The sequence below is a fragment of the Phytophthora sojae genome (assembly GCF_000149755.1).
Source record: "Phytophthora sojae unplaced genomic scaffold PHYSOscaffold_7, whole genome shotgun sequence".
NCBI lineage: Eukaryota > Oomycota > Peronosporomycetes > Peronosporales > Peronosporaceae > Phytophthora > Phytophthora sojae.
Genome location: NW_009258121.1, coordinates 2068702 through 2094661, shown reverse-complemented (window position 1 = coordinate 2094661; position 25960 = coordinate 2068702). Strand labels below are relative to the sequence as shown.

Below are 25960 nucleotides of genomic sequence, written 5' to 3'. Positions count from 1 at the left end.
TTGAGATTCACACAGTTAAGAGTTACGGGCTGAATCTTGTACGGACTCGTACGTTCTGGCATTAGAACGAGCTATCTTAAGCCGAGACTCTGTGAGTCTGTTGCGTCTTCCTCTGACGCTAAAGCTACGGCAGCCCCGCTGCACTTGGTAGCACTTGTAGTCAATCCGACACCTGAGTCTGTATAGACTGACCCTCTGTGGAGAATGAAGCAGTTCGCTCACTTGCCCCCGAACCAGCAGGATGCGCTTAAAAAGCTTATGTCCTTGCTGGGCCCGGAGGGCGTGACGCAACTTGCGCAGCAAGGCCCCGACGCGGTGAACGCGCGTCTCGAGGCGTTTTCAAGCTACGAGAATGCTCTTCTAGAGCACCTCCAGCAGAGGATGGCGGCTGCCGCGGCGCCCCAAGCGCCCCCCTTCGTCGTCCGACGCGGGAACAAGACCCAAGCCGCTCATGTTGAGCGTGAAGACCTTCGAAGGCAAGGAGGGTGAAAGCTTGATGCTTTGGACCCGTGAGGTTGAGATGGCTATGAGCTCAGCTCTACTCCGGACGGAGTCGCAGCGCGTGGCACTAGCTGTCTCGAAGCTCGGTGGGCGAGCGAGAGAGTGGGCACTAACGTCCAGGATGTCGGTCGAGGCGGCCTTCCCGACGTGGGACCAGCTGAAACAGCAATTGTCCCGAGTGTTTGCTCCGCCTAACGAGGCGTATCGCGTGCGCTCACGCTTCCTGGCGACCAGGCAGAGCAAGAAGGAGTTGATGGACTATGTCCAAGAGTTGAGAACTCTCATTGCTGGCAGCCATTATTTGCTCAGCCGGACAAAGGCGAACACGAAGTTCGCCTCAATCGCCGGCTCAGACAACTGTGGCCGCCCGTCATTGCCCAACCCAGTTATAGTTGGCGGGCGCGCTCGTTTAAATTGCTGGAAAATATGCCTTGGAGCTCGGACGGAAGGGAGTCCTTGTCGTGCTTCGACTTCAGGAACTTCACAGCCTCCTCGTAGAGCTTGTGGTGCTCGCACTGGCCAGCACCATGCACCTGCGTGCAAAACTTGCACCGCCGGAAGCACTTGTGCACCGAGTGACGTGGGTCGCCGCACGCGGCGCACGGCCCATACTCCGGACGTCCACGGCGTTCTTGGTCGTTCCATCGGCTTCGGCGGCCTTCGTCCCGACGTCCGTCGCCCGGTACATTCGCGCGACTCTGACCGTCTGATCGCTGAGTTGCGACACTCCGGCCCGTCTCAGCCACATCCATGTGATCATTTTCTGATTCATACTCGGAGTTGTATGAGCAGTCGGAATGATTGCTTCCCTCCGAGTAATCATCTGAGTCGACACGGCGACGAGGCGTGAGAGACATGCGGTCTTGCCAGGCGTCATAGAGCTCGTCGACCGACGTACTTGCGACGGTGACTCGGCGATCGTAGCGATCTTCACGTCGGCTGCGGCTATCGCCTCGGCGATCGTCCCGGTCGTTCCGACGGTCGTCACGTCTTGCGCTGTCGGCCCCCATCGCGTGATGGTTTGCGCGTGCTGCGCTTGTCTTTGCGACGTCGGTCAGCGACCATCGTGTCGTTGATCACGGCTTCCACATTGGCGATGCTGTCGAATCGTTGAGGGATCAACTGTCGGACCAGCGCATCATCGTCACAAGTGTCGAGGAAACGCTTGACATGCCTCGCGCCGACGGTGCCACCAGATCTTCGCCGAGCGAGCGTATCCATTCAGGCGCAGCAAGTAGTCGCAAATGTGCTCCCCCTCGTCCCGCGTGGCGGTGTAATATCGATCTTCGGCAGATTGGTCGTGCGCTGCGAGCAGTAGTACGCCATGAACGCCTCGCAGAGCAGGGACCACTTGTTGCGCGTCTTCTTCGGGAGCTGGCGAACCCAGTTGCTGGCTCCGCTCTCCATCAAGAGTTGGAACGGCTCACACCAGCGGTCTTGCGGGGTGTTGGTTCCTTCCATCTCGTAGATGAACTTCTTAAGCGATCGCTCACTGCGGTTTCGAGTCCCGGAAAACTTCGTCAACTGGTTCAGGGAGATGTGGTGGGTCAGCTTAACTCGCTGAGCTCCGTCTTCGTCTTCGCGCTGGTAAGATCGGTGGATCTGCGCCGTCAAGTCTTCACACGGGTCAGCGAAGTCGTAGCCCGTGTCATCGTCGTCGTCATCGCCCGCGAGCGCAGGAGGGTTGAATCGCCGACCTTCACTGTTTTTCTTCGGCGTCACCATATGCGAGCCCGCGAAGTATGGCGAGTCGGGCGCCTTGCTAAAGACTTGCTTGGTATCCGGCGTCTGCATCTGGTAGCCCGCGGAAGCCTTCCGCGGCGTCGTCGGCAGCGGAACCAGACTCGGGTCAATGTCATCCAGCTTCCGCACGGTCGTCGTTCCACGCACCCCGAAAGAGTCTTTCAGCTTGCGCTTCCACTTGGTCAGCTCGGCGCTTACCTCGGCGAGCTCCCAGACTTCCAGAGCCACCTTCGACGGGACGCTGGTGCACTCGAAGCCCATCGCCACCAGCAGACGCTTGGTCTGCTCGCTGAGTTGGAACAGGCTGGAGCTGTCGATCGGAGACGCCAGCTCTCTCTTGAGCGTCACCCACTTGGCAGCGCCGACTTCCTTCGGCGCGAACATCATCACCCACGTGCTTGTAGCGACCACCGATCGGCCGACTTGTCCCAGTATCTTGTACGCATTCGGAGTAGCTCCGTTCACCGGCGGCCGATTTCCTGTGATCGGCCGCTCATCGGGCGCCAGAACCTTGGCTGGAGTAACTTCGCCGAGTTCTGCATCAAGCCGGCGAGCGATCGGGCGCGGGGCGCCCGACTTCTCGACGACAACCGTAAGCTCGTCGACGTCTTCATCCTCCAGCATCGGCGCTGGGCCCTTCATCTCCACTTCTTTTTCACTTCCATCATCGTCAACCCCACTTCCATGATCACGATCGCCGACCCGGTCGAACTTCACTGAGCGCGGCGTGCTGGCCGTCGCCTTCGTCGCGGCGTCCGCGCTTCTCGGCCGCGCGCTTGACCTCCCTCCGGCCGTCGCCGGGCTTCCGCTTCGCGCGCTTGTCGGTGTCTTGACCATCTTCACTTGCTTGCTCGTTGACTTGAAAGGTACCTAAGTGCCACAAACACCCTGTTCCCGGGTTGCGGCACCAGTTGTGGTGTAGCAGACGTGCCAAAACTCGTTAGCTTCCCACCCCCGCACCAACAACACCAACACTAACGGGAGCGCAGGCTTGTCGGGTGATCCGAAGATCGCCCAGTCTGTTTACAGCGGTGCAGTGGTTACCCAGGCACCTGCCAAGTCGTCCCAGGAGCCGTGCCACGAGCACACAGCACGCTCCCTTCCTTCGCCGACCTATCTTGTCGCTTCTTCTTCTCCTTCTCCTTCTCTCCTTGACCCGTGCCCTCCACCAAAGGATGGACGGCGGCTCTCGCCTTTTACGGGGCGCCGATGCACAACAGCACCGGCTAAGTCGGGGGCGGGCCGAAAACACGCGCTCGTACGCTCGACGAGCTCTTCGCCAGGGGCGGAATCCAGATAACCACTACACGCACTCGCTCTTGGACTCACCGGGCGGCCGAGAACACTTCCGTCACTTCGGATAGCCGATCTCAGCGGTTGTCATAATCTAGCCCCACGGGGGCGGTCGTACCTTGAAGAGACGCCGCGTGCCGCTTGTTTAGGACCTCGAAAATTCCACTCTGTATTTATCTTTGCTTCGTTGGACTCAAAGGCCCTTCCCTGGGGTTCCTATACAAATATCTAATGAAAATGGGCTGTTACGGCCTCTCTAATACTAAAACCAAGTCTGCTCGCTCGCCGACTCTTTGCTCGGCGACCCTTGAGATCTTTGGGATCCTGCGTCGGCGAAACTCCTCCAGTTGGTGTCCGGTGTACACACTTGGGTCGGACCGGCTGCCGGACTCAGAAATCGCTATACCACATTGAAGCCAATTTAAACGATTCGGTCATGTAATATTACCTGCGCACTAGCTCAAAATAGATAAAAACCACTCAGCTTAAAAATAGATTGCGCAATAATCCCTTATGACATTCATAGTACTGACATGCTGCTCAGGCAGCTCAGACCGCCCTAACCACCCCACATTTCTCGTTCAAGAGATTATGAGCACTCCGAGTATGAGTGAAGCCGTACCCAATCCGGGGGATCGCTCGAGACCGCGTTGGGGTTGACGTAGATGAATGCAAGCATGCGGGTCTTAGCGGTCGTCAATCGTTTGTGCTTCATCAACTGAATTAAGTCCATGATGCTCCAAGCGCGTTCGCTCGCTACCGATGAAAACGGGCAAACACACGTTTGGCAAGCTTCCACGACAGCAAAAAGAAATTCTCGTTGTTCCACTACCAGGTGATAGTTTCTACTCCCTCGTTATTTTGTCAGCAGGGGGCCATCGTTGCTTTAATCTACAAAATCGTTTAGTGCACCAATGAACACTGCTCTCGTGACGCCTAACTCCTGCAATGATTCGATCCGTCCAGTGAAGTTGCAACCCTGTCTATAGGTACCGCCCATCGGTCCGAAGAATTGTTCGAATTTGTGTGGGGGTCTAGGAGAAATGCCAAGCTAGTGGTATCGGAATCACGTACTCCCATCGATCTTTAACAAGTGCATTAGTTGCCGCTTGAAGGACTGACTGCTCATCATCCGTACCATATGCATGGAGATGGCGAGAAGTCGGACAATTGCGGACTCATGTTGGCGGAGTGCTTCAATAACACATCCCAGAAATGCAGCAACTTGCTCCTGGAGAATGATACCTGACGAATATATCTCTTCACTTGGCTGAGGTTATCCTTCGGCGAAGATGAGTACTTACCCAAATCTACAAAATGCGGTTCGGCAGATAGCTTCCGGAGCTCGTTTCAGTTGTCGAAAGCCCGCACTAAACGTGCATGGAGCGCCACCGCGTGATAACAGGTACGGTCAGCATGTGTTGATGACCATTAGTTGCCTCTTTCAACGCGATCGTGAGTAAAGCGTGTTGGTCTCGGGCGTAGGTCGTAACTGCGAGCGCAGGGCGTGGACTTGTTGGGCGGTAGGCGGGGGAGCGAAGTCAACCATGCCCTCGTCTTCCGTGGCGTTGGCCGGACTTGAAACTCGTCGAGCTACAAGCCGTGGAGATCAGCGCGCTGGGTGTGGGCTGTGTGTTGATCGTCAGAGGGATCGTAGTTAGTGCTGTGGTTATACATAACGTTGATCACCACGGCTTCCCTCTATCCGCTAAACGGGGCGCAAAGGGTGAGAAGAACTTCTCGCGGAACCCCGGCAGATTTGACCATTGTAGATGAAGCTAAGACGCCGAGTCCGAGCTCGAGTTTTATCCATTTTGATTCATTTCGAGCTCACGAAGTTTAGAATGATCATAAAGTTTTGAGAATTCAGAATCCCTATTAATCTAAACCGTCGCTAGCCGATGCGCAGGGTCGTAGTGGACGTCCAGCACGGGGGCCTCCGGCGTGGCTGCTGCGCCGTGCCATTATCCTAGCCCAGAAATCACCGGATCTCAGCCTCAGTGGATACGTACCAAAACGTAGGTACAATTACTAGTTTTGGGTAATTGGGCAGGAAGAAGAGCCAGTGGTAGGCAGGATCCAAGCCGGATGGAAGGCTGGGTGCAGAATAACATAAATCGGGGTCGAGTTTGCATGGGAATCACACACGTGGCTCTTTGTATTTGGATTAGTATTGACCTATACTATAATCAAGTGATTTACCCCCGCACAGGCTGAACAGATTTTAAACCGTTTTTCACCACCTTTCGAAATGTATACGTCGTTTCAAGTACGGTAACTGTTCAAGTAGCAAACTTATGATTTATTGAGTATGCCCTTACAACGGCTTGTTTGACCATCGCCAGCTGACTGGTGTCGCAGCAGAAAAATGATGCTTAACAATGGGTTCGGGAGTCAACTGTAGCCTTCCCGATAAGTCATTTACGACACGAGTTTTGCGCTACGAGTTTCGTGGTTAAGCATTTGGTGCTGGCTTAAGCTGCGACATCCTGATAGTCGAACTTAGTGTAAGCCACATGTCTACTACACAGCAACACTACACCCCTTCAGTAACTAAATGTTTGTCAAGTGGTAAAATAAGGTTCGAATAGCCAATGACATGCAGCGAAGACGTTCACCGCCTAATATCTCGGCTTCCACCGAGTCCAACAAGGTAAGCTTGACGTGAATATTCCTCAATTTGTTTGTTACACACGTATGTCTAATATCGCTACCCAGTAATTTTTAGCGCAAACGATCTAATGGCTCAACTTACCGAGAGGTCCTAGACAGCTACAGTTGTATTCCGAAGCGATTGTTAAAATGAAGCAAAATTTGGCCGAACACCTTCAAACGCAGTTATCTCGAAAATCCAAATGATTACTAAGCACGTGGGTATTTGTATTTTCGAGATAATTGCATTTGAAGCTGGCCAGCCAGATGTTGGCCTTTCCGCATTTCCGGATATAGTAAGTTTTAAAGTGAAAAAATAAATCGAATAAAGCAGAAAACATTTTGTTCAATGCGAATTTTACGACAATAAAGTGTACGAACAAATTGAAGAACAATTATATAAATCACACGCCCCAAATAAACGTTGAGGTCCGAAGCGATATCGCTCCTCAAGTTCTCAACATTTCAATTACTTACTGTCGATTTGTCAGTACGGTTTTCGTAGTTAGATGAAACCCCAACTGATGTGGCGCACTGTGCTACACCATCGCTACACCAACCTTCCGTGCGCACATCACATCCCGCCGGCAAGCCCCGCCAATCAAGGAGGCGACTGCGATTGTCTATGTCGAGCTGTGGCCCATACAAACGGCCATAGTACGCGGAGAGCGCAGTGGGATTGGCCACTCGTTTGGTGCTTGGGAGCCCCCTGACCGCTCCTCCCGAAAATTACATGTTAGCTGTAATAGTTACACAACGTTGCAACATCTGGTTGATGCAGTTATTCATTCGATTTTTTAGTGCTAAACAGACATGAAAATATGCAATTTAATATGGTGGCTAATTTTTCTCTCATGCTTAACTGGGCGTCCCTTCATGAATGTACATGACAGGTCGGAAACCTGTGATTTCGGCGAATTTAACTCTTCAATGAGAGGAACATTGCCGTTGAGACCGACATGGATAGAACGCCCTGCATCTAGCTTAGGTAATACCGCTGTATGAAGCGCTAAATGTATGTAGATCTCGAGCGATTTATCCTCAAAGTTGGCGTTGCCTGGCGCCTCTGCGATGTTTCTTACCGTTATTTATGCAGCATATAAAAAGCTATATGTATTTGTGTGACCTTTCAGGTTGGAATGAAAGATCGCGAATTACTAGCGATAAGATGACACAAATAGTAAGGGGGGGGGGGCTACGCTCCATGTCCTCGTTGCCGAACGGGGCAAGAAAAGGAGAAGCCACTTTGGCATTACTCCTTTGATGGACATATTAGTAGATAAGCAAAGTTTCAGCATTCCTAGACCCGCCAGGAAAAACCGAATTTATTCTTTTCCCGAGATCCCGTACATTGTTGAAGGAACGTCCAGTTAAAAAAAAGAGAAAACGTAGCTACGACAAATGATCTCCCATACCTTGAGAGCTACCTTCACTATGCTAGCGGTTGATGTGGGTTTCGCCCTCCGTCTTGGCCTCGTCCTCGTTGATGGCCACTGGTGTCTGTCTCGGTTTCTTGCGCTTGGACGAACCCGTCGACGACTTGCGTTTTGCCTTCTGGGGAGGTGGGGTGATGGCGGGGATGTCTGCACTTGCCATACACTGTCCGTACTCTGCCTGCGCACCTCCAGCGAATGCGTGCGATTCATGGCCTTGGTCTTCCCCGTTGTGCATCGGGTCCTGCACGGCTGGCTTAATGATTTCCTGCACAAAGGCATCGAGAGTCATAGTAAGCTGGGCCGTGCTTACTTTCGTCTCCGCCACCCTTTTTTTTAGGTCCGCATTCTCTGCTCCCAACTCATCCACCCTCGTCTCGAGGTCTGACTTTGCAGTCTCCAGTGTCTCCACCTTCTTCTCGAGCAGTCTCCAGCACTTCGATCCTGCGCTTCATGTCACCCATGGTGTTTTCGACTTCGCGTTGCCAACTTTCTGTCGTTGCACTCACAGCCTCTGCACCCGGCTCGTCACGTTCTGCCACGCCAGCGGCGGTAGCCGCGTTGGTCGTCCCAGCACGTGCACGCGCAGCTGCCGTGCCATCCAGAGTAGCAATAGCAGCGGCAACGGCCGATACCGCCGCTGCGATGTCATCCAGAACAGCCTCCAGCCCATACCGCTTCCGGAATCGCATGGGCCACGTCGACCACACTTTGGGCTCCTCACCCTAGCCCACCGTACTGTAGAGGAAGTCGCATGCTAGTCGCTTCAGCGCGTCGTTGTGTAGATTCGGTTGTGGATCAGCCTTCAGCTGACCCAATACGTACTTGTCCAGCTACGGAGTTTTGGATGGAGTGACCCGCGTGACGTACGGGTTGGTGCACAATTGATCAGGTGACTCCACGATTCCCTTCAACGTCGTCTGCGAGATGAGACCGTACCTGAGGGACTGCAGTGGGGTTACGCGAAAGCGCTACATAATATCCTAGCCTAAGCTCGTGGCTAGTGGTACAGGTTTTTGGGTTGACCGAACACAACCTAAGGTGCACAGAGGCGCTTGCAACCGACCCGGTGTAAGGGATCGTTCCTGGTCTTCAGGTTTTGATCCAATAAGCGCTTACTTTTGCGGGTTAGCGTGTTGTTGGTGTCTCTAATACCTTTTGGTAGAGGAGGATTTTAGTGGAATTACCACCCCACAACTGGTGCCGCGACCTGGGATTGGTGTGACCTTCTGTGTGTCTTGGTTGTTGTAGGTCTTTACCCCCAACGAGCGAAGAGAAGAAGAAGAAGAAGAAGAAGAGAGAAGATGGCGAAGGGGGTCAAGTCAGCGGTACCAGCAACGCCGGCCAAGTCGAGTGGAACGCGCAACGAGACTTCGGTGCGCTCCGGAAGCTCATTATCGACCCCAACGACGGATCGGATGGAGTCGATAGACGAGCGTTCGGTGAGCTACGACACGGCGATTGATTCCTCGGACGCCAAAGAAGATGACGAAGATGATGACTGGGATGTCCGGACGGCGATGTCCGAGACTTCGGAAGCTGCGGTTGTGTCGGCAGGTCGCAGTGGAGGATCAAGGTCGATTAACCGCGACCTCTCCGACACGTTCAAGGACATGCCGGGCCCCGAGCCCTCCTACGACGCGGATGACGGCGCCACCGAGGACTTCAAACCCTCGGTGACGGTAGGAGGGGCAACCTCCAAGCCGGTTGGCACTCGTCCTCCCCTCAACGGGGATAATCCGGCGGCCAACAAGGTCCTAGGCCGGTGCCTAGACCTGATGAAGACCAAGAGCGAATGGATGCAGTTGTTCTCCCCGAAGCAAGTCCGCCAGGCCATCTGGATGGACCTCGGAGGGGCGTTGGCTACGCCGATCAACTCAACGAGCACTCGGCACGTTGCGCAGAATACTGTGGGCCTCCTGCGAGCTATGGGGTGCGAACCCCAGATCCTCCCCACGGAGGCTGCGCTCGCGAGTTGGACGCCGACCGCCGCTACCACAGCGTTAACCAAGTGGAGGAAGAAGCTGCGTAATGCCTTTGGAGTGGCGGACGTCAGTTCGCGAGGCCCAACGATGCTTCGTTCGACCTCGGAGGCAGTAGACCCGTCGAAGGTCCCGCTACCAGCGACCCCTCGGAAGGGAGCCACTGATGACGGTGTCTTTGCAACCAAGGGCGAAGCCTCGCCGTACATGCAAGACTCGCACATGGTAACTCCACGATCTACGGACCGTAGTGAACGTTTGGCTAGGGAGAACGAGGCTTCATTCGCCACGCCTGGCACGCGCGGAGCGACTGGTCGTCGGTCCCGCCGACGTTACGACCTCCAAGATGATTCGTCGGACAGCGACGACGACCTCGGGTCCGACTACTACGAAGGGGACCTACCGAGTGAATGGGCACGTCAGGTGCGCGAGCTAAGCGCGACCGACAACCAGAGCTCAACCCCAAAGCTCGAGATCGCCACGCATTTGCCTCTCGCCAACATCAAGCCGTTCTACGGAACGCGCGACAAGAGCGAGCACTCCATGCAGTGGCTCCGAACGTTCATCTATGAGATGAAGGGAACGCATGCACCACCCAACGAGTGGTGTATGCCGTTCGAACTTAAGCTCAGGGATGGAGCCCAGCACTGGTGTCGTCCGCTCCCACGCAAGACAAGACGCACGTGGAAGTTGCTGAGCGAGGCGTTCATCGAGTACTATTGCTCGAAGTTTTCCCAGTCTGCGAAGGCTCGGTACTACTCGGCAAGACAAGGAACACGTTTGTGAATACCTCAACTGGCTCAACGGCTACGCTCGCAACGCCGGTGTGCAATTTGAAAACGGTGGTCGTGACATGAAGGACCACGTGGACCACTTCTTGGTCACGTGTGACGACCGAAACTTAGAAGACCGTCTGTGCCACGTCCGGGTCAAGAGCATCCATGACCTCGAAGACATGATCAACGACATCCTGCGTCACCGTGACCGCAAATCGAACCGAGAATTGTCGTTCCGCCGCTCTCGGAGTCAAGATGATGGACGTCGACGCGATGCGAGGTCGAACGAGGATTCTCGGGGTGGCTACCGCCGCGAACGACGCTACCACGACGAAGACCGTCGCGAACGACGTCGCCGTGACAACGACCGCTGCAACGACCGCAGTGAAGACGACCGTCGCCGTGACCGACGCGATGAATCGCCGTACCAGTCCCGAGTCACTTTGGTTGACGCGCTGGCCGATGTGATGACGGAATGGAACGTCGGAGGCTCGGTCGGTGCACGCAACGAGGCTCCATACGCCCCCCGACGTGATGCTGAGACGAACGAGGATTACTTCGAGGATGAGCGCCAATACTCGGACGACCAACGCTCGGACGAGGATTCAGACGCTGATTACGACTCGGATGGGTCTACCGGACATGTCGCTGCTGCTAACGATGCTGAGCGCAGGGCCGCAGCCGAAGGAACGTTCGCTCGGTCTGATAACCGACGCTTCAGGAACGAAGGAGGCCCGTCCAACCGTGAACGAGATGGTCGACGCCAGTATGGGCCGTGTGCCGCGTGCGGAAGCCCGTCCCACTCGGTGCACTTCTGCTACCGGCGGTGCAAACAGGTGCACGACGCTGGGAAGTGTGAAGCACTCCACGAGCTCACCAAGCTCCTGAAGTCCAAGGTCGACAAGAAGGATCTGTCGCCAGAGCTGCAAAGCCTGGTGTATGGAAGCCATTTAAACTAGGCAGCCCACCAACTGAAACTGGGTTGGGCCCAATCGGGCTGCCACAGTTAGCTGAGCCTGCTGTTGATGCGGACTATCTGTTCGCGTTCGCGGGCGAAAGCAAACGGCCTGACGACCTGAAGAACAATGAACGTGTGAAACCGACGGAAAATGGAGAGAACCGGGACGCAAGTCTCGTTGCGATTGGTATTGATGAAGATGATGATGATGAACGTGATGGACACCCGACCGAGGCTTTGATCACAAGTCTAGCCCAGATAAGGGGACCACTTCGGAACCTCGTTCGGGCGGTGAGATTACTGCCCGGTGAGAGACTGGGGTGGTGGTCGTCCCAACGATACTACAAGAGGAAGCGAATGAGGGCTTTGGTCAATGGCGCAGTGGACGACGCGCGAACGAGGATACTCCTTGACACTGGAGCGAATGTTAGCGTGATTTCTGCCAGCTTTGCCAAGCGGCTACGTGTGCGAGAAGTCCGGGACAACGGACGAAGTCTCGAAGTCCGCGGCATCAACCCAGGGGTGATGGAGACCCGGCGACGGGCGCTCGTCAAGATCCCCCTCGGGTGGGAGCAGGTTTACGAATTTGAAATGTGGATAATGGATCACAGTGCCGGGGTGGATGTGGTCCTTGGGATGGACTTCATGATCCCGGCTGGAATCCGGCTGGATCTATTTCATGGCACCGCACGCCTTCCGGACGAGGTCATGGTACCACTGCTAAAGTCGCAGAGTGCTGAAGATGACGAACCTTACGGCACGCAGCCTTCGTGTGGGCCGATCGAGGATCTATACGTACCCGGTCGCGAGTGGCGAGAGTTTCGACTGCCGCGCCAGCGGCTACCTCGTTCGGAGTACGATGTGTGGGTACGACGCACGGGCAAGCTCGTGCCGACCGTAACGAGGTTTCGACGGGGGCAGCCGACGTGTGTACGGCTCGCCAATATTACGACCACAGCGGCACAGTGCGCCAAGCATGACTCCGTGGTGCTGTGGGTACCGCATGGTGAACTACCGCGAGAGACCGGCTACGCGAGGTTGGACTCTAACAAGTACAAAGAGTGGCAGGTGTTGGCCTATTCAACGAGTCGTGATGAGACTCTGCAAGGACGAGAACGTCGTCTCTACGAGCAATGGTTGGCTGAACAGCCGCCTGCGGTCGAGCGCCGAACTTACCCGACGCCGCGAAAGATCCTGCCGAGGCCACCGGATGCACCGCCATGGCCAGAAGGCCGTCAACAAGCTCCGTTGGATGATGAGTACTCGTCACCCGATGTACATGGCTACGACGACGACCCCAGGGTCAGTGAAGGCTCGGTCGATGTCGCTCGAGCTGATACAACCGATGTGGATCGTGCTGGTGGGTCGAACGATGGTTCGGACGACGAGGCCAGCGCGTCGGATGACTCGGACGTACCCGGAGACTCGCCGCCTAGCCGAGTGGGTTGCCTGCCCGTGAATCCGAACAGTGGTGCTGACTCCACCGGCCAGGGAGCGACATACGCCTCGGTTGAGGCATCGGAAGCCAGTGATGAGCTGAGTGATGGTGACAGCGTGACGAACGACGGTTCGGAGGATGACCGCGACGTGGTAGCAGTGGCCGAGACAACTACATGGGATGTCCTGCCAACAGGGACCGCTGCGTCCAGCCTGGAGCTAGAGGAAACGTCGGCTGCGGTGTGTAGTAGCGAAGTCGACTGGGGTGAACACGACCCAGGGCCTAACGACGTTCCTACTGAAGCCGGAACCTCCACCGCTGACGCCGACACTGAATTCCATGATTCGGATCTAAGTGCGATCGACGACCCCGAGCAGCTACTGGAGGCGACCTATATCTCGGTCATGCATGCCATGGTTGCAGAAGGGTCTGGCGAAGGTGATGACACCGTGAACGACGTTTCGGAGCACGTCGCGAACGAGATTGAGCTTACCGACTACGCGCAAGAGCTGGCGTTCTTGCCGGACCTAACCGAAGCGTCGGAGACGACGCTGGACTACTCGTGGCAAAACGTCCAGAGTGACGAACTCAGCGAGAAGCAGCACACGGCCCTGGTCGATGTACTGAAGAGCCACGAGAAGATCATGATTGCGAGCGGTAACGCCCTGCCGCCTCCAGCCTACGGGGTCGTGTGTGACATCAATGTACAGGGGCGCGCGCCAATCAAGCAGAAGGCTCGGCGAACCCCGCTTCGCTTCCTCGGTAAGCTGTACGAATTGCTGAAGGGTCAGCTGAAGGCCGGGCTTATCTACTTCTCGGACAGCCCATGGGCGTCGCCAATCGTCATCGTCCTGAAGAAGAATGGGGTGGATATCCGCCTGTGTATCGACTACAAACTCGTTAATGCGATCACCGAGATTATGGATTACGCCATACCCCTGGTGGATGACTTGCTGACGGACATGGAGGCGTACTTGTGGTTTTGCTCGCTTGACGCCGCTAGCGACTTCTGGGCCATTATGATGACCGAACGAGCTCGGAAGATCTCTGCTTTCGTCTGCGCACTGGGGCACTTCGGATGGTTGCGTGTGCCTTTAGGCCTGAAGAACGCACCGATGATCTATCAACGCATGATTGACAACGGGCTTTGGGGCTTCGTCCAACCGACGGGGGGATGGCTTAAATTCTCGGAGCGCATGCGTCTAGCTGAAGAACATGACATGGAAGCTCATGCTGGGGTGAACGAGGCTTCGACTGGCACGGCAAAGCCATTCCGGACCAAGTTCGAGGCCGACCGAGATAACTCGCTTGGTAAGGGAGCTGTAGCCGAACTGGTCAACAGCCCTATCGCCGACATGTTCGCCAACGGGGAGCCCGATGATTCCTCGTTGACACCAGTATTCAGTCGCCGTCATTCGTGGATGATATCTGTTTCGGTGCCGAGACTTTCGAGTCGTGCTTGGCGACGCTAGACCGATTGCTGGCACGGTTTGAAGAGTGCCGTATTAGTATCAGCTTCACGAAGAGCATCTTTGTGCAGTCCAAGGTAGACTTCCTGTCCCACGAAGTCTCGGCAGAAGGTATCCGACCGGACGCTAAGAAGCTGGCTGGGGTGGCCGAGCTTCCGTTCCCGTCAACGAGGAAATGAATGCAGTCCTTCCTTGGGGCACTCAACTATTACAGTCGCTTTATCCAACACTTCGCGGTCTATGGAGCAGCGCTATACCAGCTTAAGGACGAGGACTTCCAGCCCGGGGGTGGCCTCACCGCGGCCAAGCACAGCTTCGCGATGCTCCAACAGAAGGTTTCGGCAGCACCGATACTACGACACTTCGACCGGAAGAAGGAAGTGCATGTCATGTTGTTCGCCAACCAGTGGGCTTTAAGTTCCACGTTGATGCAAGAGCACGAGGGCAAACTACACCCCGTTCGCTTCTGCGGACGTGTTTTGAAGGATGCTGAGATGAATTATCACCCGGCCGAGAAAGAGGTCCTCGCGCTTCTGCTGATACTGAAGGTGTGTTATACTCAACTCGTTGGACAGCGAATCCGGGTCTACACTCGGTATTCGACACTCGACTGGGTCCACAAGTCCAAGACATTGTTCGGTCGGGCTACCCAGTTCGCCGTCTTGCTGTCGCCGTGGCACCTGTTGGTCGAACGAGTCAAAGAAACGGACTGTTCGTTTGATCAGCTACTTGAAGCCGGCTAGACGAACTTCGTTGACTTGGATAAGTCACTGGCGTTGGTCACACCCCGGACACGGGGGTCACCAACTGCTCGTTTGGACCCGCATCTGCTCTACGCACGCCTACCGCGGTCCTACCGAGGCTTCGTTATGTCGTTTGACGGGTCTGCGAAGACCGAGAAGAACGGTGGATACGGCAGTTGCTCGTGGATACTATGGAAGCTACCAGAGTGGACAGTAGTGCTTGCTGCGAGCGCTTACCTCGATAACACCACGGTCAACCTCGCTGAGTACACCGGGATGAACAACGGCGTCTCTGCTGCATTACAGTATGGAGCCGACGATCTAGTTGTCGTTGGCGACTCGAGGCTCGCGATCCAGCAAGCCCTAGGGATGATAGCCTGTCGGAAGGAGTCATTGCTGCAACAGCTCAGCTCAGCCACCACCAAGAACTCACGGCCAACCTTCGGTCGGTGAAGTACCTGCATGTGGTGAGAGAGTTTAATGCTGCGGCCGACTCTCTGGCAAGCGAGACTCTCGAGTGCAAGGAGTCTACGGTGGTATCGTCGGACGACCGAGTATTAAAGCTGATGAAGCTGAACCGTATCGCTGAAGTCATCTACGAGGCTGCTGACGGTTGCGTCGTCGAGGACATACCCTCGGCCAACACAGTATGGGCCGTGGTAGCTTCTGCCAAACCTCGTAGCAAGAATTTTTTCGATTTTGTGCGAAGAGAAACCGACCGCAGACGGCAGAACGAGACTGAACCCGGACACGTAGCTGTGATGACCAGACGTCAAACGAGAGCAAAGGAGAAACACGTCCGGTTTGCAGATGAAGTCTCGGTCACCGATCAGGGAGACGCATCTCACCGAGTAGAAGCCAATGGTGTGCCGAACGAGTCTCAGAATGAAGCAGAAGCTTCACCGCTGCGTGCCGAGACTTCACCAGCCCCACCGAACGCAGAAGACATTGACCCGCTGGTAGTACAGGAAGAACGCCGAAGGAGAATCGCCTCCGCTCAAGATGAAGAGTTACGGTGGTTGAATCTGAAGGCAGTGCTCCGGGGAGATGATGCGAAGATTGGATACAGAACAGCATGAGATGCATGGAAAATGGCGGACCAATTTGTGTTGAGCGAGGACGATGTGCTATATTACACAAGAACGAGCCGTCGTTCAAGTTGCACAGAGGCGCTTGCAACCGACCCGGTGTAAGGGATCGTTCCTGGTCTTCAGGTTTTGATCCAATAAGCGCTTACCTTTGCGGGTTAGCGTGTTGTTGGTGTCTCTAATACCTTTTGGTAGAGGAGGATTTTAGTGGAATTACCACCCCACACTTCAGCACGTCGTTGTGTAGATTCGGCTCAGCCTTCAGCTGACCCAATACATACTTGTCCAGCTCCGGGATTTCGATCGAGTGACCCGTTTGGCGTGCGGGTTTGCGCACACTTGGTCAGGCGACTCCACGATCTCCTTCAACGGCGTTTGCCAGATGAGGCCGTATCGTGGAGTCACCCAGTCGCAAAGCCGATCAAGGTCAAAGCTTGACCCCATTTCGCGAGCACGCTTCCTGATCTTGTTCTTTCTGTATGCCTGTGTGTCTGCCCGACGACTTCTTGATCACTACACTCTAGCCAAATGCTGTCCTCTTGGTCGAAGCGAGCCTTGCCGGTCGGCGTCATCCAGATCCGCGCGTGCGTGCTGTGCGTGTTGGTGTGTCTCTCATAGCACTTTGGCGACGGCAGCAACACAAGCATGACCCGCTACTTTAACAAGTACGGGCTATACGATTATTCGGTGGGGCTTATAACCAGCGTAACACCGGAGGACAACGGGCTGGTGTACACAAAGATCAACTTGCTGTTCAACCTGAAACCCGCTGAGATCGAGATGTATCGGGATACACACGTACACAAATGCGGGTATACAAGTCGCAACTTCGGTATTCGAGGCGTCGAGCTGGGGAGCGAGCTAATCGACGGACACGGCTTTCCTGAGGGCGAAGTCGACTTATAACTCCGGGCTACGTCATCGGCTTGATCCAGCGTGAGACCAGCAGATGAAGTGCGAGCAGGAGCTGCGGATGTTCTTATTCGCTCTGAAAACACTTCAAATAAATAAATAAATATCTATTTTTACCAATTACTTACGTACAGTACCTTACGAATCAATTTTAAATTTCGGACCCTAGACATAATGTACCTTAAATGCATACATTTAGGTCCGAAATTTCAACTTGTTAGGCGCCGTCCCCACATTCTAAACCCGATTTCAGCCCTATTTTTAAATATATGTTGCTCCAAGTAGTGTACTCGATCAAGTGAAAAATTCGTGACTTATTTCAGCAAGTCCTTACAGCTTGTTGTTTGACCAATTGACACCGCCGGCTGACTGGTGCAATAGGAACCAACAAGGTTTCGTCTTATTACAGAACTTTAGTTGCTGGATATATCCGGGTTTGGATCAAGAAAATTCTGATAATAGCCGGATAGATTACGGATAAATTACCAGCGGATGTTCCAATACTCAAGTCCAGTGGAACAACGCGACCCTTCGTTGTTCATATTTTGGCCCAAGCTTTTGGGTTCCAAAACTTCGATTTAGTCCAGTAATTAAAGTTCTCAAATTGCGTTGAAGCTGATCTGTCAATTTTCCGGCTTTCCGGATATCAGAACATTACCTGCTTGGTGAAGCCACTGCAGGTGGGCTGCGGGTGGGTAAGGTCGAATTTGAGTCAAATATTTTATTAATGAACACAGGGCTTACTCCATCTTACAGTACATTTTGTGATATTCGAAATGAAGGTGGTCATGTGGTTTGGTTCACCCTACGGCGCTACAGTGCCTACAGTAATTAGTCTGGGCTCAAAAGTAGTCTGGCTTCAAAATTAGCCTGGCCCAGTCTGGCCAAGACTAATTCGTGTCGAGCAAAAATTGGCGTCTTCACTATTATATTAATCTGGCTAAAAATGCTCATAATTAGTCTGTCGTGGTGGCCACGATTCTAGTCCATCTCTACCAACTTTGATGCATCGCTAGTTGAAAAGTCACTTGACAGCAGCCAACTTACCAGATCTCGTGCACACAGAACCTGATATTTGCAAAATATAATAGATACCTGAGTGAACAAGGCATCCAACCCATAGATTAGCCTTATCTAACCATTAGAGAAGCAGCATCTGCGATGATTTAGTCTTTATTTCTCTTCAAAGCCGCGATAAAGTATAGCTATACTATAAAAATAATCGAAAAATACGTATAAACGTATCATTTCACAAACAAAATGCTTTCCTTACTGGAAAACGGACATTTTAGATATTTATAATTAGTCTGAAGTTTCAAAATTAGTCTGTCACTGTTGGCGCCAGACTAATAATTGTGCGCAGTGAAAAATCTGCTATTCAGATTTAGTCTGGGCCAGAATCATTACTGTAGGTACTATAGCTATCGAAGGTTGAGCGCTTGCACTGAGCGTTTTATTTACAATAGGGGTTATTGCCGCTTGCAAATACTTTGCCCTCTAAAATAGACCTCTAAAATAGACCACGCCTGTCTCTTAATATGAGTGGACACGAGATAGGCGAGGGCTGATTTAGCTTTATGCTTTGCTGGGGGCCGCTTTTAGGCCCAGAAACTCGGTTTGGCCCGTCTAGAATGGCATTTCTGCGTTTCCAAGTCGTAGAAAAGCGCCTTGGTCGAGAAAACAGAGCCCCAAGCTCGGATCTTAGACCGTACTGGCGATATATATAAATCAGACCTAGGTCTTAATTAAGAGCTGGCTGGATTAAAATCGAGATTACTAACGAGATAATAAGCATGCGTTGGCCAAAATATCTGCAAACGGCAATTGAATACAAAACAATCCCGATTCGTACTTAGTATCTCAAATGATGTGGCGCACCGCGCTACACCATCGCTACACCAAATTTCCGTGTGCACATCACATCCCGCCGGCAAGCCCCACCCATCAAGGAGCCGACTGCGATTGTCTATGTCGAGCTGCGGCCCATACAAACGGCCATAGTACGCGGAGAGCGCAGTGGGATTGGCCACTCGTTTGGTGCTTGGGAGCCCCAGACAATGGGGCATTTCCGCATAATAGGTGTGAGCCACCAACCTACACTCGCAACATGATGCGCCGCGTTCTCCTGAGCCGCTCCATGCAGGCCCTGGCCTCCGCCGCGGGCGCCGAGCGCCGCGTGGCCCCGCTGCTGCGCCGCGCGTTCTCGTCGGCGCTGCCCGAGGGCGTGTCGCCGCTGACGATGCCATCGCTGTCGCCCACGATGGAGACGGGCTCGCTGTCCGCGTGGCTCAAGAAGGAGGGCGAGGAGGTGCACGCCGGCGAGGTGCTGTGCCAGGTGGAGACGGACAAGGCCGTGGTGGACTACGAGATGCAGGACGACGCCGTCGTGGCCAAGATCGTGTGCGCCGAGGGCGCCGCCGACCTGCCCATCGGCGCGCTGCTCGCCTACACGGTGGAGGACCTGGACACGTACAAGCAGCTGCTGGAGAGCGGCCAGCTCGCCAACCTGTCGGCCGAGGCCGCGCCCGCTGCGGAGCCGGAGGCGCCCATCGCTGCTGCTGCCCCTGCTGCTCCTGCCCCGGCCGCTGCGCAGCCTGAGGCCTCGCACAGCGGCCGCGTGCCGCTCATCAAGTTCCTCGGCAAGCGCGCGCTCATCCCCGAGTTCAACCACTCGCCCCTGGAGCAGCCCGCCAAGCCCGCCGCCGCTGCTCCCGCCCAGCCCGTGGCCGCTGCCGCCCCCGCCGTGGCTGCCGACGCCGAGTACGAGGACCTGCCGCTGTCCAACATGCGCAAGATCATCGCCAAGCGCCTCACTGCCTCCAAGCAGGAGGTGCCGCACAGCTACACGAGCATCGACTGCGAGATCGACAACATCCTGAAGCTGCGCAAGCAGCTCAAGGGCAAGCACGACGTCAAGGTCGGCATGAACGACTTCATTCTCAAGGCCGTGGCGCTCGCGCTGCGCGACGTGCCCGAGGCCAACTGCTTCTTCGACGTCAAGACCCAGAGCGTCAAGCCCAACCCGTCCGTGGACGTGTCGGTGGCCGTGGCCACCCCCACGGGCCTCATCACCCCCATCGTGCCCAAGGTGGACACCCTCGGCCTGAGCGGCGTCAACCGCATATTTATGGAGCTCGTCTCGCGCGCGCGCCAGAACAAGCTCAAGCCCGAGGAGTTCCAGGGCGGCTCCTTCACCGTGTCCAACCTCGGCAGCTTCGGCATCGACCAGTTCCGCGCCGTGATCAACCCGCCGCAGGCCTGCATCCTGGCCGTCGGCGGTGGCCGCAGGGAGGTGCTGCCGCCGCTTGAGATCGTGGAGGGTGTGAACCCGGAGCCGCGTCTCGCCACGGTCATGAACGTGACGCTGTCGTCGGACCGTCGCGTGGTGGACGGCGTCATCGCCGGCCAGTTCCTGCAGGTGTTCAAGGCGTACATGGAGAGCCCCGAGCTCATGGTCCTGTAAGCAGCCCCCCCGATGTGTAGAGCGCTAGATCAATCAGCTCGCCACCTTCAATAGCAGACGGCACGGAGAGCGTGAAGCGAGTTCCATGTTGGAAGACGAAGCTTCTGGAAGAAGAAAAAAATAACGGAGCTTCTGGCGTCCAAGACACGGCAACCCGACCTGAAGGATAGGGAGAGTAGTGTCCCGTCGTCCTGAGCGATAACAAGGGCGTACGTACAATGTCTCCCCGTGTTCAACTCTGTCTCGATCATTATTGCATTGCCCGCTTCCGTTCTTGTGTGTCCGTTGCTCTGCTCTGCTGGAAATAGCAGGAGTCTTATGGCGTCGAGTGCCCAGGTCTAGGAAGCAGTGGTGCGTTCTTGAAGTTGCTTCGAGGCGGGGTGAGCGCGTGTCTTCATTGCGTGAGGAGGTGTATTCTTGTCTGCTCTGCCTTGCTCTGCAGCTTCAGCCGCATCTAATTCCGGCAGGAACTTGATGCTTGCGCTCAAACTTTTCACACCGCGTGGCCATTGCTAATTCTGCGTTGGGAGCGAGTGCGTCTGCGTCATGGCGAGCATCCAGCGGAACGAAAACCCCGAGGATGTGTACGAAGTACTGGAACGCATCGGTGAAGGGTGAGCGAGCACCTATTCATTCATCCATCAAAAACTCGACTCCACTCCTCTGTCTCAAATTGTCGAGGTCTTTGCTAATGCTTATGCGCATTTTTGTGGTGATGTAGGTCCTACGGCAAGGTCTACAAGGCTGTGAACAAATTGAGCGCCGAAGTCTTGGCGCTCAAGGTGGTGCCCGTGGAGAGCGAGGACCGAGATGCGTTCGATGAGCTCACGCGCGAAATCCGCATCCTGGAACGCTGCGAGTCGCCGTTCGTGGTGCAGTACTGCGGCAGCTTCTCGTACGAGTCGCAGCTCTGGATCGCCATGGAGTTCTGCGCTGCCGGGTCACTCGCCGACCTGCACGTACTGCGCGGACGTCATGTGCTGAGTGAGGCGGAGATCGCTGCTGTTTGCGCCAATGTCGCGCTGGGACTCGCGCACTTGCACTCCCGAGGGCTGATCCACCGCGACATCAAGGCTGGCAACTTGCTGCTGAACGGCGACGGAGTGGCCAAGCTGGCGGACTTTGGCGTGTCGGCGCAGCTCACTGCAACCGTAGGCAAGCGGCGTACTGTGATCGGAACACCATTCTGGATGGCACCCGAAGTGATCCAGGAAGCTCAGTACGACTGCAAGGCCGACCTCTGGTCGCTGGGTATCACGGCGCTCGAGTTGGCCGAAGGAGAACCACCACTAGCCCACATGCACCCAATGCGCGCTATCTTCCTGATCCCGAACCGCGCACCGCCCGAGCTTCGTGAGCCTCACAAGTACTCGGCCGAGTTCCGCGACTTCCTGGCTGTTTGTTTGAAGAAGGACCCACAGGAGCGCGCCTCGGCCCAAGACTTGCTGCGCCACCCTTTCATCGCTCGCAATGTCGAGCGACTGCGTGCTAACTCCGATCGTTCGGCGGCAAGTGGCACGCGCATGGCTGGGCTACCCGTGCTTCAAGAACTGGTCGAGCAAAGTTTGGAGCTTGTGCAGGAGGCTCGACTGCGGGGTGTCGAGGATGAAGCCGAGTTCCGTGGTGCCGCCACAGGCCGCCCCGATGGCTCGCTGTCGGTTGCAGACATCAGCACCATGCTGCGCAATGGCTCCATCATTAGCAGCGGCACTGGTGGGTTTGGAGGCTTTGGAGGTTCGGATACTGCTGTGGGCTTTTCGTCCGTCCGCCGTTCTTCGAGCGACACGGCGTCCTCACTGGGCTACGGGAGCTTTGGAGGCGGCACCACCGTCTTCTCTTCCAGTGCCTCTGCAGACGACGAAAGCTGCGGCACGATGGTGTACAGAGGTGATGACAACAAGTCCACTAACTCCACTATGGACAGCACCAGTTCCGAGACCCGAGAGAGGGAGATCACGTCCAGCGACTTGTACGGCACCATGATCCCCGTGGCAGCATCAAGCACTGTCCGTCCACCTCCAGCTCCCGTCATGCCAGCCTCCAACTCCAGAACAAGCAGTCGCAGCAGTAGCCGCGGCAGCAGCCAAGGTGAATCCGCTCGACCCGAGGCCGAAAGCAACGAGCCTTCCTTCATGAAGTACTTCCGACGAATCACCAGTTCCTCCTCCAAGTCGGCCACGATTCGTGCGGCTGGCCCTGCGGCGGAGGCTTCCGTGGCTTCACTACGATCTGTGCAGCAGAAGCTTCGCCAACTCGAGGAAGACTACGAACGTGACCGTCAAGAACTTGCTCGACGCTTTGAGAAGCAAAAGGCCGAGCTGGAACGCCAGCTCGAAGACTCGAGTCTCCAAGGCTAAGACGGCCAGCTACTACGAATGATAACACCAATTGAAATATATTATGATGCGATGAAAGTTGACATCTTGATCGTTTTCCTAGGCGTCTAGGCCTCGAGTGTCATGACGTTGGCTCCACCCACGTCATAATGCGCGATGTCAGTGCGTCCGTCAAAGAGGTCCTGCCCCACACCTCCGACGCCTCCACCGTTCCGGTTCGCGTTGCCATTTCCTTGGTTTTCTTGCTGAGCGAGACGCGCTTTGCAGGAAAGCAGCTGCAGCAATCCTTCGAACATCTCTCGCTGCTGCTTCTTGGCTGGGGCCGAAGTCTTGAGCGCCTTCTGCTGCTTGCGCAGCTCCTTGGTGAGGGATTCCTGTTGAGCCACTTTGTGCTTGTAGAGCTCCTGGAAGGAGCGGATGTCTCGAAGCAGACGAGCGTTCGACGAGCCCTGCTCGAACTCGATCTCCTGGGCGATTTTGTCGGCCTTGCCCTGCTGTAGCTGGAGCTGGCAGTGGAGAAGGTGGAACTGGGACTCCTCGCGCAGTGCGTCCTCCTGGAAGGCAGCGCACTCTTGCTCGAGCTTCAGCCGCTCAGCTTCGAGTCCGACCGCCGTGTGGTCGTACTGCGCCTTGCGCTCCAGATAAACCTGCTCCATCTCCTGGTAGCGTTGACGCACCGTGCGCAGCTCTTTGATCTGCGGGGCCAGTTGGTTCTTACGCTCCTTGAGCGCTTGGTTAATGTCCGTGACCACACGCGAGATCTCTTCGAGCGTCTCTCCCTTGAGCGCGTTCACTCGCGCGTTTTGCACCGAGACGTCGTCGATCTTGTCTTGCGTGGCCAGAAACCCGCTAACCCCCTTCTGTCGCTCGAGATCGCGGAGGAAACCTTCGAGGTCTGCGTCTTTACTCTTGAGGAGCTGCTCCGTGCGGTGCAACACGACGCTTTCCGCTGTGAGCTCCGCCAGCTCGGCTTTGACCTTCTTGTACTGGTTCGTTTTGTTCCGAAGCGTTGTCGCGTATTGCTTGAACTCCTCCCGACTCATGAACTTGCTGCCAGATATCGACGCCAGCTTTGCCTCCAGCTCCTCCGTGCTGCGTTGAAGTCGCTGCTTGTCCGCTCTGAGCTGCTCCAGCTCGTCTTCTTTCTCAGTAAGCTTACGAGCCTGGAGGTTGGCATGCTGGCGGAACACCGCCAGCTTGTCTTCGCCGTCTCCGCTTCCTTGAGCGACTTGAGCGTCGGCGATCTGCGCTTGATACTGCTGTATAGCGCGTCTCAGAGCCTGCACCTCGTCCTCCATGTCGGCAATGTCGTGCTCCGTCTTAGGCGGCTCGCTGAGCGCGTGCTCAAGTCGCTGCAGCGTCGCCTGCTGAGTGTTGAACTCCGCTGGGAACTTGGCGTTGATAATGTCGTTGTTGCGTGCCACCTGAGACTGCAGCCTCTCAAAGAGTTGCTCAGGCGTGGCATCCTGCGATAGCGACGCTCGAAGGTCCTGCAGTCGGGCCTCGGTTTCTCTCGCGCGCTTCTCCGCCAGCGACAACGACAGCAGCTGGTCACGCTTCCTCTCCGCCAACTTGGCCTGCTCCTCCTGCTCCTTCCGCAGCGCGCTGGTCGCAGCCAGCAGCTCTTGGAAGCCCGGGTCCGACGACGTCTTCTTCTTCAGGTTGGCGATCTTCTCGGTGAGTTGCTGGGACTCTTCCTCCAGCTGGGAGATTTCGCGGCGCAGCTCACCCGGACGAGACTTGGACGCGCGCAGCTGGTCCACCTCCTTGTGCACTGTCTTGAACTGGTTCTGCAGCTGCTGGTAGTGCTCGTACATGGCATTTAGCGCTACAACAACACCGCCGTCAGCACTGGTACATTTGTGAAAGTTAATACAAAATCCTCTGAAGCAACGTACAGCCATCTCCGAAATACTCTTGGGGCACATTGAGAGGCGCCAGGAAGCGTCCTAGGTACGCTCGCTTCTGGTGCGCGGGCAGGCTCTTGAGCGCCCAATGCAGCAGCGTGTAGATGGTCTGCCGGTCCCCGTGGGCCAGCGCCTCTCGGAACCCGTCGATGTCTCGCGGCAGCTGGAACTTGAGCAGCTGCAGGAACTCCAGGTAGCGCTGCGCCCGCACTTCGTCGGCCTCGGCCCTGAGATCCACGCCCGAGTGACGCGTCGGGTCGATCTCGACGAAGACCTCGTGCAGGATCTGCAGCAGCTCGAAGTTGCTCTTCTCATCGAACGCCACGAGCGTGAGGCCCAGGCGGAACGGCTCCTTGTTCAGCTGCTCGACGATCAGCTGCAGCTCGCTCATGGTCGAGATGGACCAGTTGAGTTGAGGGGTCACACTGTGGACTCTTGCTCTGGTGTTGAAGTGATCCTACGAAGAGACGCATGAGCTGATTGGCTGATATCGAGCGTGGATACTTAGCGAGATACTTTTGAAACACGTTACACTCCACGACAAAAAGATATGGACACCACCAAAAGTGGCTGTAACTTCGTCAATTTTTATCGTTTTAAGGTGCGGTTTGGACTAGAGTTGCAGAACACGCTGATAAAGATCTGCACGTTGCTAACACGCGCGCTTTTGCGCTTCTTCAGGTAGCTCACATACAAATCACTGGTTCTGCCCAGGTGACAAAACTTATGGACAGCTAATCCCCATACAAAATCCTATATTAACCAAAACCCCTTACAAATGATACGACTTGGACTTTGTATGGGGCGACAAAGGAACCAGCCTCACGGCGATACTCGCGACGTTAGACAAAGATCTGATGGCATTATCGTATACTAGAAGGTGTGTTTAGTAACCTGTAATAAATACATCGACCATCGCACAAAACTGAGCAAGTAGTAAGCGACTGAAATTTCGAGTGGTGGCTACCATGTATTATCTGATGATATGCGAGGCACGGTCAGTTGCATCCTAGTTAGTGCCAATTTGTAGCTCTGTATGCTGCTATCTCTTGGATATACGATTGTTTTCTCCATTCTAAACTGTTGGACGATGATATATGGCTCAGTACTAAGGTAGAGTGGAGAAATCATGGGTTCCTTTGTCGCCCCATACAAAGTCCAAGTCGTATCATTTGTAAGGGTTTTTGGTTAATATAGGATTTTGTATGGGGATTAGCTGTCCATAAGTTTTGTCACCTGGGCAGAACCAGTGATTTGTATGTGAGC

At 55.2% G+C, this 25960-nt stretch overlaps 11 protein-coding genes across 11 annotated transcripts; 6 read left to right on the top strand and 5 right to left on the bottom strand.

Moving 5' to 3' along the window:
• Window positions 1–258: 258 nt before the first annotated feature.
• Window positions 259–755, top strand: PHYSODRAFT_336594 (hypothetical protein; the record flags this gene model as incomplete). The annotated part of the gene is made up of 3 exons (XM_009534170.1): window positions 259–453; window positions 515–702; window positions 740–755. 3 exons carry the CDS (start codon window positions 259–261, stop codon window positions 753–755), a joined length of 399 nt encoding a protein of 132 aa, XP_009532465.1.
• A 132-nt stretch (window positions 756–887) lies between these two features.
• PHYSODRAFT_336593 (hypothetical protein) lies at window positions 888–1511 on the bottom strand (the record flags this gene model as incomplete). Its single annotated transcript, XM_009534169.1, has 1 exon — window positions 888–1511. One exon carries the CDS (start codon window positions 1509–1511, stop codon window positions 888–890), a length of 624 nt encoding a protein of 207 aa, XP_009532464.1.
• A 211-nt stretch (window positions 1512–1722) lies between these two features.
• On the bottom strand, window positions 1723–3081 carry PHYSODRAFT_336592 (hypothetical protein; the record flags this gene model as incomplete). The annotated part of the gene is made up of 1 exon (XM_009534168.1): window positions 1723–3081. The coding sequence occupies one exon, from the start codon at window positions 3079–3081 to the stop codon at window positions 1723–1725; it is 1359 nt and encodes a 452-aa protein (XP_009532463.1).
• Window positions 3082–4126: 1045 nt separating this feature from the next.
• On the bottom strand, window positions 4127–4384 carry PHYSODRAFT_515811 (hypothetical protein; the record flags this gene model as incomplete). The annotated part of the gene is made up of 1 exon (XM_009534167.1): window positions 4127–4384. A coding segment is annotated over one exon (258 nt), but the record flags the coding sequence as incomplete, so codon positions are not given.
• Window positions 4385–7626: 3242 nt separating this feature from the next.
• On the bottom strand, window positions 7627–8314 carry PHYSODRAFT_336591 (hypothetical protein; the record flags this gene model as incomplete). The annotated part of the gene is made up of 2 exons (XM_009534166.1): window positions 7627–7890; window positions 8012–8314. The coding sequence occupies 2 exons, from the start codon at window positions 8312–8314 to the stop codon at window positions 7627–7629; spliced, it is 567 nt and encodes a 188-aa protein (XP_009532461.1).
• Window positions 8315–9142: 828 nt separating this feature from the next.
• On the top strand, window positions 9143–10390 carry PHYSODRAFT_517330 (hypothetical protein; the record flags this gene model as incomplete). The annotated part of the gene is made up of 1 exon (XM_009534165.1): window positions 9143–10390. The coding sequence occupies one exon, from the start codon at window positions 9143–9145 to the stop codon at window positions 10388–10390; it is 1248 nt and encodes a 415-aa protein (XP_009532460.1).
• Window positions 10365–11339, top strand: PHYSODRAFT_517715 (hypothetical protein; the record flags this gene model as incomplete). Its single annotated transcript, XM_009534164.1, has 1 exon — window positions 10365–11339. A coding segment is annotated over one exon (975 nt), but the record flags the coding sequence as incomplete, so codon positions are not given.
• A 5216-nt stretch (window positions 11340–16555) lies between these two features.
• Window positions 16556–16982, top strand: PHYSODRAFT_303900 (hypothetical protein; the record flags this gene model as incomplete). Its single annotated transcript, XM_009534163.1, has 3 exons — window positions 16556–16561; window positions 16601–16669; window positions 16695–16982. The coding sequence occupies 3 exons, from the start codon at window positions 16556–16558 to the stop codon at window positions 16980–16982; spliced, it is 363 nt and encodes a 120-aa protein (XP_009532458.1).
• A 1637-nt stretch (window positions 16983–18619) lies between these two features.
• Window positions 18620–20451, top strand: PHYSODRAFT_317375 (hypothetical protein; the record flags this gene model as incomplete). The annotated part of the gene is made up of 3 exons (XM_009534162.1): window positions 18620–18659; window positions 18781–18896; window positions 19210–20451. 3 exons carry the CDS (start codon window positions 18620–18622, stop codon window positions 20449–20451), a joined length of 1398 nt encoding a protein of 465 aa, XP_009532457.1.
• Window positions 20452–20997: 546 nt separating this feature from the next.
• Window positions 20998–22808, top strand: PHYSODRAFT_515065 (hypothetical protein; the record flags this gene model as incomplete). The annotated part of the gene is made up of 2 exons (XM_009534161.1): window positions 20998–21065; window positions 21173–22808. The coding sequence occupies 2 exons, from the start codon at window positions 20998–21000 to the stop codon at window positions 22806–22808; spliced, it is 1704 nt and encodes a 567-aa protein (XP_009532456.1).
• An 86-nt stretch (window positions 22809–22894) lies between these two features.
• On the bottom strand, window positions 22895–25085 carry PHYSODRAFT_317373 (hypothetical protein; the record flags this gene model as incomplete). The annotated part of the gene is made up of 2 exons (XM_009534160.1): window positions 22895–24615; window positions 24686–25085. The coding sequence occupies 2 exons, from the start codon at window positions 25083–25085 to the stop codon at window positions 22895–22897; spliced, it is 2121 nt and encodes a 706-aa protein (XP_009532455.1).
• Window positions 25086–25960: the final 875 nt, after the last annotated feature.